The sequence below is a fragment of the Jatropha curcas genome, chromosome 5, assembly GCF_041381405.1.
Source record: "Jatropha curcas cultivar XTBG-Jc1 chromosome 5, XTBG_Jcur_1.0, whole genome shotgun sequence".
Taxonomy (NCBI): Eukaryota; Viridiplantae; Streptophyta; class Magnoliopsida; order Malpighiales; family Euphorbiaceae; genus Jatropha; species Jatropha curcas.
Window position 1 is genome coordinate 5,933,298 of NC_143155.1, and position 16,315 is coordinate 5,949,612.

At 34.6% G+C, this 16,315-nt stretch overlaps 1 protein-coding gene and 2 long non-coding RNA genes across 4 annotated transcripts; all 3 read right to left on the reverse strand.

Moving 5' to 3' along the window:
- Window positions 1-1,055: 1,055 nt before the first annotated feature.
- LOC105647227 (signal peptidase complex subunit 3B) lies at window positions 1,056-6,667 on the reverse strand. 2 transcript variants are annotated; one of them, XM_020684563.3, is made up of 7 exons: window positions 6,327-6,667; window positions 4,291-4,565; window positions 4,136-4,183; window positions 2,271-2,333; window positions 1,836-1,889; window positions 1,530-1,616; window positions 1,056-1,439 (listed from the first exon to the last, which is right to left on the reverse strand). In XM_020684563.3, exons 2-7 carry the CDS (start codon window positions 4,414-4,416, stop codon window positions 1,398-1,400), a joined length of 420 nt encoding a protein of 139 aa, XP_020540222.1. In that variant the 5' UTR covers window positions 4,417-4,565; window positions 6,327-6,667; the 3' UTR covers window positions 1,056-1,397. The 2 variants fall into 2 exon arrangements, with proteins under 2 accessions (XP_020540222.1, XP_012088632.1); XM_012233242.4 differs by having other exon boundaries at window positions 1,056-1,417; window positions 6,327-6,655.
- A 2,288-nt stretch (window positions 6,668-8,955) lies between these two features.
- LOC149496133 (uncharacterized) lies at window positions 8,956-11,198 on the reverse strand. Its single transcript, XR_016320993.1, has 3 exons — window positions 9,773-11,198; window positions 9,542-9,660; window positions 8,956-9,364 (listed from the first exon to the last, which is right to left on the reverse strand). It is a non-coding gene; the product is annotated as an uncharacterized LOC149496133 (long non-coding RNA).
- A 3,884-nt stretch (window positions 11,199-15,082) lies between these two features.
- Window positions 15,083-16,315, reverse strand: LOC119371205 (uncharacterized). The gene is made up of 3 exons (XR_005178769.2): window positions 16,241-16,315; window positions 16,026-16,131; window positions 15,083-15,630 (listed from the first exon to the last, which is right to left on the reverse strand). It is a non-coding gene; the product is annotated as an uncharacterized LOC119371205 (long non-coding RNA).

Here is a 16,315-nt window from a genome sequence, read left to right on the forward strand (position 1 = left end):
ATCATTTTGACCTCCTCCTCCATTGTAACTCTCCACTCAGGAATGCAAAATGCTTCTTCAGCTGTTGTAAATATCCTCAGGTGACCTTGTTCCTCTAACTGCATAATTATCTTCATCTTCAAATTGATCATTAATTTCTGAAGGAACTCCATGTTGTTGTTGCAATAATTCTTGTGTGACTTCTTGTTGAGAAGAAGTTGATTCCATTATAGTCCAATCTCATTGACTGTTTTCATCAACTTTGATGCTTCTGCTGACATAAATTTGTTGAGTAAGAGGGTTTAGGACTTTATAGCCTTTAGCTTCATTGCTATAACCAATAAGCAACCCTTTTTCTGCTCTTTGATAAAGTTTTCCTCTCCTTGCTTCTAGAATAAGCGTGTAGCATATGCTTCCAAAGATCAAGTGAGTTACAGCTGGTTTGTTTCCAAACCATGCTTCATATGGAGTCTTGTTGCTCATAACTTTAATTGGCAACCTGTTTTTAAGGTACACAGTATTGACCGCTTCAGCCCAAAGTGTCTTGGGCAATTTTTTTCCAAACAGAAGGCTTCTTGCCATATTCAAGACTAATCTATTTTTTCTCACTTACTCCATTGTGCGGAGGTTTTTTCTTTCATTTGCTCCATTTTGCTGAGGAGTACGAATGATTTGTAGGTTGATGACGTTACCAGTTTACTGCAAAAATTCCTTCAACTGAGTTGAGAGATGCTCAGTTCCATTATATGATCGGAGGGTTTTGATGAGGCAACTAGATTGAGTTTCAACAAGAGCCTTGAAATTCTTTTAGCAATTGGAGAAAATAGCAGAATTTTCTGGAGAAGAATTGAGTAATATTGAGCAGAAAAGAGTTCACTCTGTTTACTAGAACATGGATCATACTTATACATCATTTTAACTGAAGTTTTTTAACCAAACCTCCATGATTTCAGGAAGTTTTTCCATCAAACTTTTACATAATTTAAGCTCCTCATATCTTTACAACTCTAACTACTAATCAAAGATATGGAAGATTGTAATCATAGCAAAAGATACAGAATATCAAAATAACAAGATAACAAAATAACAGCACATGCATCAATTTCAGTTCAGTAAACAGTAACAGTAGCAGCTGTTCTCAACATATTTTCTATCAACAAAAATGGTTCCTCCGTTTCTAACTTTTCAATTGACGAGAACTTTATCATCCCGCTTCAAATCACTGCAGTTACTTCTGTTTCTAACAAAAATGGTTCCTCTGTTACTTCAAATCACTCAATTTACAGCAAAGACGTATGCAAAAGATCTATCTCTATCTATATGCCTCAGGCAAGTGGTATCCAGACATGACCAGTTTGTCAGCAAACATCTTGCCGGTCTTAGGCATTACATGCCAGTGCAAAGTCAAATTGAATTGTTTACCACGAAGATTGCTTCCCTGCATATTGAAAAATAATATTCTGGAATTCAGGTCGGCGAGACAAGAGCCAATGTGAGCTTAGGCATTTGCATGGACAAACAAAAGCAAACATCTTACTGAAGGAGCATACCTGGTCAACAAAACGATACTTGTTCGCAGTTTGAACCCAAAATTTTGCTTGCTCTTTGGTTGGTATGATAGCATCCCAAAGTGACACCTAAAACAAAATGTTTGAACAATTTTTTAAGCAGTGGACATAATGCTCTGTAGAAGACCCTGACATTTAAAAACAAGTGAAATGGGCTTACATCAATAGCCTTTTATTTATAACAAGAAACACGAACAGGCAAATTGATTCTAGCACCACTATTAGCTTGCAAACTATAATTAGTTAAACATTCAAAAGGAACAACCAAATACAAAAATACAAAAATACCTGGTTGAAAACATTATTTCGGGTTTCATATTCTGCAGCTATAAATACAAAAACCTGCAATAGATGACAAGGTAATTACCTTAAATACATATATATGTATATTGAATCAGTTCTCTAGTATAATTTACAAAGAACTCAAAAACCTCAATGGCCATGACATGGGCAGCAAAATAATTTTTATGCAAGTACATGACCAAGTTTGTCATAATGTGTGTGTGTGTGTGTGTGTGTGTGTGAGAGAGAGAGAGAGAGAGAGAGAGAGAGAGAGAGAGATACTTCAATAGGAAAAGGGCGTGTTTAGTAATATAATCATAGGCTTAATGGGAAACCTAAATGATCTATCATGCAATATGCACATTAGCCACATGAAACTCTGAGTCGAAATGGTTATCAGATCATTAACAAAAGAAAACCACAAAAGTTTTGAGGATGTACCTGCTTTGTGTTCCATGTAAACAGTGACTGCAAATCAGCTGTTATATTTATTGTGAGGCTGACCTACATTAAATGAATGGCATTTTAATTAAAAATTATAGCAATAGCTAACATATCAGGTAGTCCTCTACAAATTAGCCACATACAAGCTTTATATCACTATCTGAGCATAGAATATAAGGTCGTTGATTCCACAAACTGTCTTAAAATAGGTAAGATTCAACAACAAGAAACAATTATGAGTAGGAATGCGCAGATGGATCAGTTAACCAAGAACCAAACTGCCAGTTCAAAATTGACCGGACCGAGTTTATTTTCAGCTAGAAGAATCTGAAAAAACCAAAGGAAAACTGATCAAAACCGCCTGAACCAAGGTGAATCGAAACTATTTGGATTGTTTTGACTTGAACCAAACCGACTAAATGCTTCCCTTAATTATGAGGGGACCATTTCGAAGAAGGAACTGGACAGTCTATTTCCAAACTACACCTAGAATGCTGCATACGAAATTTTTCTCAATCAACATCCTTTCTTTTGAACATGTTTCCAAAGCTTCTACGAGCTGAAAAGGCAAAATAAAAGCAGCTGAACCAAAAAATTATCACACTAGGTGTGAAAGATATGCTCTAACCTAGGTGTAGGTTTTCATGATTAAGAACATTGAAGAAACCAAATAACAAAACAAAAGAGCTCATTCATTTTTGGCTCAATTTTTTATCGAAACAGAAGAATCAAACACAACTATACCAACTTCAACATATATCTTGAACATATTGACATAGATTTAGCTTGTATGTGTATACTTCTAGCATAAAGTTGTGTAAATGTCAAAAAAAAAAAAAACAAAAGAAAAATCCTGGACCCTATGGCTATCCTGAAAAATTTATGACACAGAACATAGTAATATAGCACAGCATAGAATATATCATTGCTTTCAATTGTTTGCGACAAGAAAAACTGATATGAACACAACAAGAAAATGATAACAGATATTAACAAAGATGATATGAACAGAAGTTATAATCTTCAAAGTAAGATAACATCACTAAATAAAATTAACACAATAACACTAGAAATCATAACAATGGATAACATGGTCAAAGCTGACATTTGAGTAGCTCATTGCAACTTCTAAAATAAAATAAAAGACCATAGGATTCACCATATATTCACTTTATAAATAGCACAAATTCCATGATAAATAAAATAATTCATCCGTTCCAACATGTTTGTCCATGTTTCTATTTTTAGATTTTCCAAAATGTTTGTCCAATTGACTTAAGAAATATTTACTTTTTTTTTTATGCCGCACATTATAATTGGTTTTAAATTCTAGGAATAACCATTTTGTTTTAAAGGAAGACAATTTTGGAAATTTAGGGATATTTTGTATGATGTGGCACTATATTTATTTTGTTTATTAAACTTTGTGTAAAAGTCAACACGACAAACATTTTGGGATGGACGGGAGTATTACATTCCTGTTCAAATAAAATATGGTTACATATTAACATAAATTCTGGAAATTTAATTCAACACACCACAACAGTAAATGTAGGGACCTGATCATATATGCACACTAAATTAATACATAGTCATTTAACACGTAACAACTTACAATTGGCAAACTTAAAAGAAAATAACTAAATTATCAAAATCACCAATAAACAATTCTCATCTTTATTTTTCTTTTCTTGCATCATTTTTTTTTCATTATTTTACCATAACGGCGTGAATTTATAAAATAATTATCTTCAATTCAAGAAAAACAAAGTCAAACTAAGAAAATAAAAAAGAAACAAAAAAAACTACAAATCTACCAAAAATTTATGTCCCATTTCAACAAATCAAAAGCCTAAACTTACCTCATCATTCCCATGCGGCTGCTTTTGAAACCAATTAATATTTAATATCTACAATCACAAAAACCGAAAAATAATAGTTTAGTGTTTGAAATCCCAACAGATGCAAATAATCCAGCAAATGTGTAAAATGCATATAGATAGTAGTAATCACAGACCTGGATTTGAGCAGTGGGAGAAGGAGAATTAAGGTTATCAGAGAGAGAAGCCATGGCACACATTAGTGCGAGGATGGTGACAGCGAATGTTAGCAAGGCATTAGCTCTATACCAAAAAGAATGCATGTTTATTGCCCTGATATCGTTCTTGCAAGTCTTCCTGTTGTTTTGGCTCGTAATCAATGTTGCTACCTTGTTGCAGGTAGTGGTGCTTCTAGGAAAGTAGTTGTCTTTCTGGTATTGTCACTGTTGATGTTTGTGCTGTGGCTTCAGGTCTGAGAACTCAAAAAGAGCAATGTTATTAAACCGGACTAGACATCAAACCACCATGATGACTTGGTTGCAGTTGGACCTGGTCGACTTCGTTCAACCAGATTTGACCCGGTCCAACCAGGTACCATTTTTTATAATTATTTCTTAATTAATTAATTAATTTTCAGTACTTAAATTAGCTTGTTTATTTAGTGTTGCACATATCGATCACTAGATAACTTATTAAGCATGCCATTTCTATGTAAAAGTAAAACATTCCAATCTCTTGGTTAAATTAAAGGAGTTCTTTTGTTTGTTTTACAGTTAGTTCTGAGGCAAAAGAATTTTAAAAAATAATTGATGGGTAATATTTATAGATAATTTGGAGTTTGTAGGTAACATGAATTGGTTGAGGATACAGAGTGATAGCCAAATGGAGAAAGATTATAAACACAAGGTTTACAGCTGCAGTAGCAATAGCTGCATTTGCCATTCATTCTCTTGAAGAAGCTGAAACCCTAATGACTAAACAAGGTGAAAGCAATGAAGATGAATTGACTAGGAAATGTTCATTCAACAAAAAATGAATCTAATGTCCAATAATATAAAAATGAGCGTCTAATATTATTTCATCCCAAGAAAATAATAAGACATAAGCAACAGGTGAAACTTCAATAAAAAGCAAACACAAAATGAAAGAAAAAAACTAAAATAAAGGTGTTTATCATTTACTTTATGTCAACTGTTTCTTTTTAATTAGCTTTCAAATTAATTTCCAATGACAAAGCTAATCTCTTAACCTAATTATTGTTTAAAATTTAGGACTAAATGCAGCAGTAGAACTACGTTCAAACACATATCATGAACTTGTATTTTATAGTCAAAATCAATAAAAATTTATAAGCAGAATGAAACGTAAAGAAAGGAATTACATTGCCCTTTGTGCAATACAGGATCACGGAAATGGTTAATTATAAAGCATAAGGGAGTTCTAAGCTTACTAACAAAAATTTAATAACTTCTCTTATATTTCTACAGCAATAAATCAAAAGATATCTCACCCTAGGATTACTAACAAAAAGAAAGGAACAAAAAAGATGTTGTACCGAGGAATCGGCCTATTTCTCCAATAACCGAGCCGAAAAGGACTAACCTGGTTGATGATTTGAGCTACCAAAACTGAATCAGCAAACTAAAATACAAATGAGAAAACCAAACTTCATCGATTCGGTTTGGTTTTTCAGTTTTAACTGTTCTATGCTCATTCCTACTTAATGGTGTTTTTATATTCTATAACATGAGCCAAATGGAAGTTGGGCTTCTCTTTGCATAATCTCTTTTCACCATAGACGACCATTAGAAAGTTAACTTGCGGGTTTCTTTTTGGGTAGGGGTGTGCAGTGAACCGAACAAACTGCAAAACCGGAATTTAGTTGGTGTCGAAAAGAAGAAGAAGAAGAATCGGTTCGGTTGATCTGTCAACTGTGCGAATTCAGCAGGAAAGAATAGCAAGGTTCTCAATATTCTTAGAGCAGAAACAGGAAAATCCGCAAAAATTAAAGCCAAATACCCAGAATAAAGAAACAAGTACATTTACAGTCCCAATTGACAAATAAAATGAACATGCGACCTTCAAAATTAGAGTCCAATTCTCCAAATTGTAATTAGAAACTATATTAAAGGAAAAACAGTTGCAAAAGAACTAATTGCTAGAATTTCAAAAACCCCACACATAATAAGATGACTATATTCAGAATTTCAGATGAGCTCAGAGAAAATCACACCTTTGTTTCGAGATTATCAGGTGCAACGCCGGAGTACCAAACGAACGGTGATGACTGATGACTGATGGAACAAATCGCAAATGACAGACACAGCCGGCGCTGAAGCTTGAAGAAATCTAATGGACTAGGCAAAACAAATAAGGCAGGCAACTGGCAAAGTAGTCAAATCGCAAATAAAAATAGTGAAATGAATGACGGCAAAGGAAGGGTTGGGTTGGCAACGGTCTGATGCCCGCTTAAAATTCACTAGCGGAACCCAAACTCGTCCCAAGCCCGATTAGCATTATCGGTGATTCGGTTCAATACTCCAACCTGTTTAAATACCAGATTAACGCAAGCATTGGCAACCGAAAGATTGATTATGCGTTAAACATTACTATTTAGTCCTTGATATTTGATAAATTTGATTGCTTTGTCTCTGTAGTTTGAGAAAATTATTTTGACGTTACGAGATTTGCATCCATTTGATTTTATAGTCCTTGAATTCAAAAGGTATGGATTTTCACCTTAGTTTAGATAGAAAAATTAAAATAACCATATTATAGCCGATCAAGTGTAGTTTGGTAGATCGTTTCATTTATATAAGAAATAAAATGTTTTCAGTTTGAGTGCTCTGATGAGTCCAGGAGAGCATATTATGCAATCCACAAATATCTTAAATTTTCTAATTATATTTAGGAGCATATTATTGCAAGAATCTTTAGAGAAAGTGGGTTGAAAAAGTTGTATCCCAATGTTTGGTTAGTACTTTTACAAGAAAATTGAATTTCAGCCTCATCTCTATTTTTCCATATATGTGGAAAAATATTTTTTCATTTCAAATCCTATAGAAAATAAGGCTTTTAAATTTTATATATATATATATATATATATATATATATATATATATATATATATATATAATACAAAACATTTAGAATACAAAACATGTCACCAAGACACCAACGAAATAAAGGTTTAGAGTGGTGACTTTTAAAAAGACACAGCGCAAAGATTGGGTAATCGGTAGAGAATCACTATCCAACACTGCTCAAAATCATCAATAAATCACCAAAATTAAAATCAAAATATTGAAAGTCTAAAGAGGTAATCATGAAATCACAATAAAAACTTGTCATAATCACCAAACCCCTACATGGATTTTCCAGAAATTCAGTGCAAGAAATGAAAAATTATAATTTTTAGAAAAAGAAATTGAAAAAAAAGAGAGAAATATCACTAGAGAAACATAAGAAGATAAATTAAGAAATTTAGAATCAAATTTATCGTTGAAGATAATCAAGAAATCAAGATGAATTGAATCAATTGTTCTCAAAATGATAATTTCAAGTGCAAAAACTTTACCTAACAATTCTTGCTTCAAATCCTTAGCATCTTTCGGCTTATTTTCACTGGTTGGCCCTAAACTATACGGGGTCTTACTTAAATGTCTCTATATTTCAATTCGTCACTGAAAAATACACCAACTTGAATTGCAGTAATAGTAAAGTATTTTAGCCAGTTTCCATGTTACTTCCCAGTTGAAATCTGATGTGGATTTAATGTGTTGGCTTATTCAGATTAAACAAAAGCCATATAAGATATTACTTTTTGCATTCATATTTGATTCTTTCTCCCCCCTACCCCATTAAACTCGTTATTCCTATATCATCCGTTGAATCCCTAATACCAAAACGATCGCCTTTTGTCTTCTCTTTTCTTTTAAACCCAAGCTCATCTTCTCATTGTTGTAGGAATAAATGAATGAAGCCATGGATGGGATGCCATTTTCAAGCTCATGGCCCGACACCATTGATATGAGATACTCTAAATATGGGAAAGAAGCTGTTTTGAAGATCACATGGAGAGGAAGCAATCCTGAAAGACGTTTTTTGGGTTGCAGTAATTACGGGGTAGGAGATTTGGATTGAAACCTAATTTCAACCTTGAAAGGGTTTTTTTCTTAGTTTATTTCTTCTTTTTTTATTTGCATCATTATTGTTGAATCTCTTCTAAGCTTAGTTTATTTTGCAGACACCCAGCTACTGCCGATTCATAGAGTGGGTGGAGCCTGAGGGTGATGTACATTCAAGCTTGAAAAAATTGACAAGTGATTGGTGGTTTGTTGAAAAAAAATTGACAAGCTTGAAAAAAAAAAAAAAAAAACAAGCTGAAGTTGGATATAGAAAAATGCTATGTGTGAATTATGTACTTGTCATGTGTGTTGTTGTCTTAGGGATATTGTGCAATCATATTGTGGGTTGAAATGGTATTGAGATGGTAGTTGAGAAGTGAATGGGTTTTGGGGTTTTGTTGTAGGTTTATTGAATGGGTTAAAATGCAGAAAAAGATGTAGCCTATAAAATTTAAATCAATGAGTGGGAAGTGAATACCCTATGCTTTTTATACACTGTAAAATTTACATTATATCCTATTCTTTTGATACTTATTTTAGACAGATACAAAAAACAATCAACACATTTGCCTAACAATTAAGTGAACAATATATTTAATGAATAAAATGCAACTATAAATATTTGCATCTGACAGAAATAATCATTGTATATCAATGTTTTCACATGTTCAAATATCAAAAGCACAAAAAAGAGCCAAAATAACTATGATCTAAAACTGACCACTATGTCAATGATTCAGAAGTGAAACAATAACCATAGCATGTTTCACCCTTTGAAACACAAAAACTTGCTTCATTAAAAAATTGCATCCTATATAGATATACACAATTACACATAATCAAAAAGTGTCCTAAACTCAAGTATGCTACTTCCATGATTGCCTTGGTTTGGTATCTTTTTTCTTCCTCGGCTGTGCAAACCTTTTTCCTTTATCCCTCCCTGCATTTTAAGAAGTTCTCCTGCTTGTTGTGTCTCCAGCATGGCTTGCATTTGATCGTCATATGCCTGTTTTATTGTTGTGTCTACTGTGACACCAATTTCTATCAGATTGCTACTCTAAGACACAACAACATTAGGTGGAGGTGGTGGAAACGACATTTGTTGCCTTTGGATCCCAGTCCCATAATTTATTTGACTACTTCCCTGCACAAAACCAATCAAACACAAAGCATGATTTTTGACAGAAAAGGCAGAAAATTTCACAAAAACACAATCTTAGAAAAAGCAGAAAATCTCACAAAAACACAATCTCAGAAAATCTTACAAAAAACACAATCTTAGAAATGCACAAAAATCCAAAATATGACATGAGAAACTTACATCTATGAACCATTGTACAGTCACAGGACTTCATAAGGCTGACTTGGAGTGCTTGTAAACTATGCTCTACTTCTTGTACATGGTGGACTAGCATTTGTTGTGCTCCTCTTCCTTTTTTTCTACATTAAATCATAGCAATTGTATTACACATTATTCTAAAATAATTCAGATTTGTTTTAAAAAAATGTAGTTGATATTGAATGACTTCATTTTGGGATGTCGCATTCGCACTTGTCTCAACACCATGAAATCTTTTGTTATGTCCAATAACTCCACTGATGGTGCATCTCATGTTAACCTCCCCTTCTTTGAAAGCTTCCCTTTTGCAGCAGGCTACTCAATCTCTTTAGCTTGTTTCTTTCTTGCCTTTGGGCATCTCTCCTTTTCTTCACAGGTGATGGGGGAAGCAATTCACCATCAGGATTTGACTTTGGCCACATCTCAGGTCCATTAATAGGGTTAATGAAGTGGCTGTACACCCTCATATAACTCTCCATAGTGTATAAATCATGCACATATTCCTCAAGTTGTTCATTATTTTTTAGAATGCAAGCAACTGCATGGCTGCATGGAATTCCAATCAAATTCCATCTCCTACATGTATAAGTTTTCCTAGCTATGTCTATCACTTGTGGCCCCCCCATGAAAGTTGGTGTGTACAAATGAGAGAAATCTTTATTTTCATCCAACTTCTTTTGAATTTTAGGACACAGCCTTCCATTAACACTCTTAATTTGTTCTCTTTTCCTATAAAGTCTTTTCATTAGCTTAGTTCTAATTATCTCCAATATAGTTATAATTGAATGCTCCCTAGCATCTAGAATGTATTTGTCGAAAGCCCCACAAAGATTGTTTATGAGCATATCACAATGGACAATGGGTTTGAAGCAAGCTCTAGACCAATTTTCACAAGGTATTTATCTTAACCGTTCTCTATCTTGTTTTTTTTTTTTTTTTCAATCTCTTCTAAGCATGATTCTAATTTGGAAGTATAGCTAGTCCTAGCAACATTCCAAAGCAGGTCTTTCATTTCTTTTCCTTTAAAATGGGCCCTATAGTTAGTGTATAGGTGTCTAACACACAACCTATGTTCTGCATGTGACACCCTAAGCAAATCCCACATCGCCTAAGCACAAGGTGTAAGTGAAGTACATAGGAATGGGCAAGCCTTAGACTAGCAAGAGGCCTTTTGGGCTATTGAGTTGGTTCTAGCCTAAGAACGAAACAGTGTGGCTTGAGTGAGTTCGGCCCAAAGCAGACAATATCTTGCTAGGCCTAGTCTGCCACAGACTTGGTATCAGAGCCAAGCCTTGTCCTTCTGGCTGGTGGTGGGGCAAACCTCAGTGAGGACGCTGAGTCCCTGAGGGTGTGGATGTGACACCTTAGGCGAATCCCACATCGGCTAAACACAAGGTGTGAGTGAAGTACGTAGGATGGGCAAGCCTTAGACTAGTAAGAGGTCTTTTGGGCTATTGAGTTGGTTCTAGCCTAAGAATAAAACCGTACGGGCCTAAGTGGGTTCGGCCCAAAGCGAATAATATCTTTTAAGCCTGGGCTACCACACTACCTCAGGCAACATCCTATTGATCACATTCAAAAGACCTATGCATAAAATAGAAAGAAAAAACAGCATAAGTCAGTTTGGCACACATGTGACACAGATAACATAAAAAATAAAACACATAAATGGTAAGCTTCTAACCTTCTACCTGTCACTCATGAACACAAAATGATGGTCATTGTTGAGTTGCAAGTCCTCCTTCAAGTTCTCTAAAAACCACCTCGAACTCTCCATGCATTCATTCTTCACCATAACATATGCAAGGAGGAAAATATAATCATTTGGATCAATTGCTACTGCTGAAAGTAGCTGCCTCCCATATGTTCCCTTTAACCAGCACCCATCTAAATAAACTAATTGCCCCAAGTGATGTATGAAAGCATTTTCAAAAGTTCCCTAAAAACCACCCCGAACTCTCCATGCATTCATTCTTCACCACAACATATGCAAGGAGGAAAATATAATCATTTGGATCAATTCCTACTGCTGAAAGTAGCTGTCTCCCATATGTTCCCTTTAACCAACACCCATCTAAACAAACTAATTGCCCCAAGTGATGTATGAAAGCATTTTCAAAAGTTGAAGGCAGATATATATCCCTTCAAAAACCCCACTCTCCACCTTAAAAATCACAAAAGAACCTAGATTTGTCCTAAGTAATTTTGCTTTGTAGTCATATAGCCTACCAAATTGCAAAGCTCATCCCCATGAATCACACTCAAAGCCTTAGCCGTAGCTCTCCAATCTTTCATCTTCCCTATGGTGTAACTATGATTTCTCTTCACCCTATCAATGAAGTGACTCAATTCCCAAACTGGGTTCATCTTAAAGTCCTCGAGATAAGTTTTTGCTAACCAAGTTGCTGTGCAATGAAAGTTTGTATGAACCTTTGCACAAGTGTGCTTTAAAGATGTTTTTATTTGAAAAGTATGATCATCCTTAGACTTGGGTTAAAATAAACTAGCAAAAATTTTACAACCTCATTGTTTATAACACCTAGCTTGCACCTTTTCCCTACAATTCTTGTAAAAAGTAACTTGAAATCTATTCTTGATTCCATAATTCCCACATGCTTCTTTAAATTCCCTCCATTTTTAAAAAAGCATGCCAACCTTAAATGTTGGGTTCATCATGTCTTTGGAAGCATTAAATGTTGGAAACCTAACCCTACCCTCCTCATCAGAATCTAACTCAGTTTGAAGCTCATCAAAGGGAGCATATTTAAAGTCATCGTCATTAGGCTCAACTCTCGATGTGTCTTCCAAATTTCCTAAGTTAATGCCTGCCCCACTACCCTTAGGCCTACCCTTAGGATCTTTCTGACTGTCTCTATCATTAACAACCCTATTGAAATCATCATCTCCATCTTCCACATTGTACTTCTCATCTCTTAGCTCCCCATCCCCAGCATCAACATTACCCTCATCACCCCCATGCATACCCTCACCACCCCCATGCATACACTCACCTCCACCTGCATCAGCACTAACACCAGTACCCCCAATTTGTGCCTAAATCTGCCCTAAATTCACTAAAAAATGTGTTTTCAGTCACAAACTCAAAGTTCTCATTCAGCACAAATGACTATAAATCTACATCATTATGTATTCTTGTATTTGGTTTAGTACAATTCTCAGTCATAGTAGGAGTTGGGTCAACTATCTCTTCTATAACTACATTGTTGTTCCCTCTATTTAAGTATAGTTTCCTTTCTAGGTCATTTACATCTAAGTGTTCAACATACAGGTTTATGGTTCCAACATCAGCCCCAAATAGTGATATCTTATTTACGTCACTATCCCTCTCTAACAGCCTAAGCCCACTATTGAAATCCTTACCTGGTTCCAACCAATGATATCTCATAATACCCTCAAAACCATTGTCTAACAAAGGTTTATCAATCTTAATCATAGACATTGTCTCTACATTACAGTTTTCTAAATTAAAACATACCCATTGAAATAACCCCACTTACTCATCTCACCCTCATAATGTACTGTAAAATCATAGTCTAGTTCTATAAAACCTGTGAATTACAGTGTAATAAATTAATTAAAAAAAATACAACAGTAGCTATCAATATTAATTTATATTTAACCATTTTCAAACAATTAAATGACTTCATTACACACTGATAATGATGGTTCAAAGCATCAATAAATGCACACCATCTAAACAACATCTCACAATGCATTTGAATAAACCCTTAACTATTAAAGCATGTTTCCCCAGAAATATTTAATAAAAAACCCTAACCCTGATTAGGTAAAAATAAAACCTTAACCCTAACTCATATTTTACATTATACGCAAAAACAATAGGTTAATAGATACTGTTAAACACATTTCCCCAAATCGATTTGTAATAAAAAAACCATAATCCTCATTTTACAATAAAAAACCCTAATCCTCAATTTTTATAACTAATAATTGCAAATCATATAAACATAATAAAGTCATGAAAGCTACTAAATCAATTTCCCCACATGAATTTATTAGAAAACCCCAACCCTAATTTTTTAATAAAAACCCCTAACCCTAATTACTTTTGAAATCGTACAAAAAGAATAAATAATGCATATTATCCTACAAAATATTCTTTTCACAGCATAAAGACAGAACATGGACCACAAAGATGCCAAAGAAGAAATAAAAAAAAAAAACTATTGAAAGGAATCTAACTATCCGGTCTTGGCACCATTCTCAGAAAATCGAATCTCCACACCACTTTTCAATCCCATTATCTTATTGTCTTTCATACTCCTCAGGCTTCAGTAAAGTTAAAGCAGGCGATTTTGCAAAGAATACTTATTTTAGAGAGGGGAATCGAAGAAAGAGAAAACTAGGAAAAGAGAAAGCAAAGAATCGCTTCAATTTCTTAAAGCCAAAAGCCAAAAGTCATTATACTTTCTTTGATGGAAGAAGAAACGCGATAATCAATAACGGGCAGGGGAGAGTCAATAATAATTCGTTTGGGCAGGAGAGAGACAACATTAAATCTGAATAAGCCAACACATTAAATCCATGTCAGATTTCAACCATCAAGTAACAAGAAAATTGGCTAAAATACTTTACTCTTACTACAATTCAAGTTGGTGTATTTTTAAGTGAGGAATTGAAGTGTAGGGACATTTAAGTAAGAACTTGTCTAGTAAGGGAAAATCAGTGAAAATAAGCCGCATCTAGTGCTGGCAAAATAGGCTATCTGACTTGGCTCGCACGAGCTCGATCCCAAAACGGGTCGAGATAAAAAAGCTCGTTAAAAACGGGCCTCTGATATTCAAGCCCGGCCCGGCCTGCGCAGGCCACTGACGGGCCCAGATATGTCCGTTTTGAAAGTTCATCTTTTTTTCTTTTTTTTTTTAATTTTATTACTTCAACGCGGGCCTCCACAGACCCATCCTACTCGACCCGTGTAGGCTTTAGTAAAAAAGGGGCTGGGTAAAAAAAAACCCGTCTTAAAAATGGGCCTCAATTTTGTGTCCATATTCAAACAAATTACAAGTGATCACGAGTTGTCGACGGGTTTAAACCTTTTTTGACAGTACTAGCCGCATCTTTTTATCACGACCCAAAGCCGTGGGCTGAACTGGCACTAGGGGTCAAGTAAGTTTAAGGCCCCCGAGGCCCGTAGTAAGCCTAACTCACATAAATTCAGTCCTTTTAAACTAGTCTTAAGAATAATAAGCCCATAATTTGATAGTATTAAATCATGTTATTAATTTATTATCTCTAGCCCAGCTTACACATTTCTATTAATTCATAGCTCGAGCCTAAAACTTTTCTTTTATATCATTAACGTCATTCGTAATATGGGCAAACTGGTCCATTCATACTTTTAGTGAGTCAGTTAGAAAATTTCACACGCCTTTACATGATAATTTATAATATATGACTCCCTAATTACGGAGCTCAATATAAAGATAAATACATTTTTATACACACAATACTATACTTTTTAAATATTACTAAAAACCGAAATTTATTATTGTAACTCTACAGAGAAAGAAGCAGAGCCTTTCAGAACTAGCAAGATGTCTACCTCCTGGGAAAAATATATAGGAGGGGTGAGTTTCACAAATTCAGTTAATAATAATAAACAATATATAACTCAATCGATCACACAGGATGTTTTCCACACTTATTATGATGAAAACTCATCCAATCAAGCAAATGTTACAACATCGGCATCCATAAATAATATCACCTTCAACTAATTACATCAAATGGGGATTGGTCAGTGGCGTCACAAAACTCCTAACAAGTCGTCATCACACATGGTTTGTCCTTTTATACGTGTGCACCAAGGAGTCGATTTCCTATACGTGACCAACTGGTCTGTTCCTCACTTAACCAGTCCTCACATTATTTTTCCATTCTCTTTTTTTTCCATTACCAACAAGAGGCCAACATGTGATTTTGCCGTATTATTCATATCATATTTCATTAAGTGCCGATCTCCCATACATGGCCAACGGTGCCGGATTGTCATCACAATTCCATGGTGACCCACTTCATCCCAATTCTATCTGCAAACAAGGCACAGTATAGTCACATCACAAGTAAACCAATCAACTATATAATATAATATATCAAATAGGAGATCAATAAGTACATATGAGTATAAATGTATAATTATGGAGTGTATATAAATATATAATTCTTATACGCTTATAATATTATAATTTATTGATAGATCATATTGTAAATAATGTTATTTTTATAATAGAGTATTAAAAGAGTGAAGGCTAAATATAATTTGTATATATATATATATATATAAAGTGGCAGCTTCATAAATCATATTATAACTCTCTCTCTCTCTAAAAATATAGAAGAAAGGAGTCTGTGCCCCAATATTCGCCATAAAAGGGCCAAGCTATAATAAATGAGAAGCTATACGACTCAATTCCAACATAATTACCCTGATATAGCTAGCTCTTTTAGGCACTTCAGAATCCATGTTGTATAGTTGAAAGAGGTTGACCTCCTTGCTTCTCTCATGGTACAATCCTTTTCTCGCTGACCCTCTTAAAGGAATTACAAAAGAAATTCTTTCAACAAAGATGTGAACTAGAAAGGATTGGTCGATTAAATATGAACCGGAGACTGAATCTTGATATACCCAATAAGCATTACCTCTCCCTAAAAAGGAGGTGATCCAGCCGCACCTTCCAGTACGGCTACCTTGTTACGACTTCACTCCAGTCACTA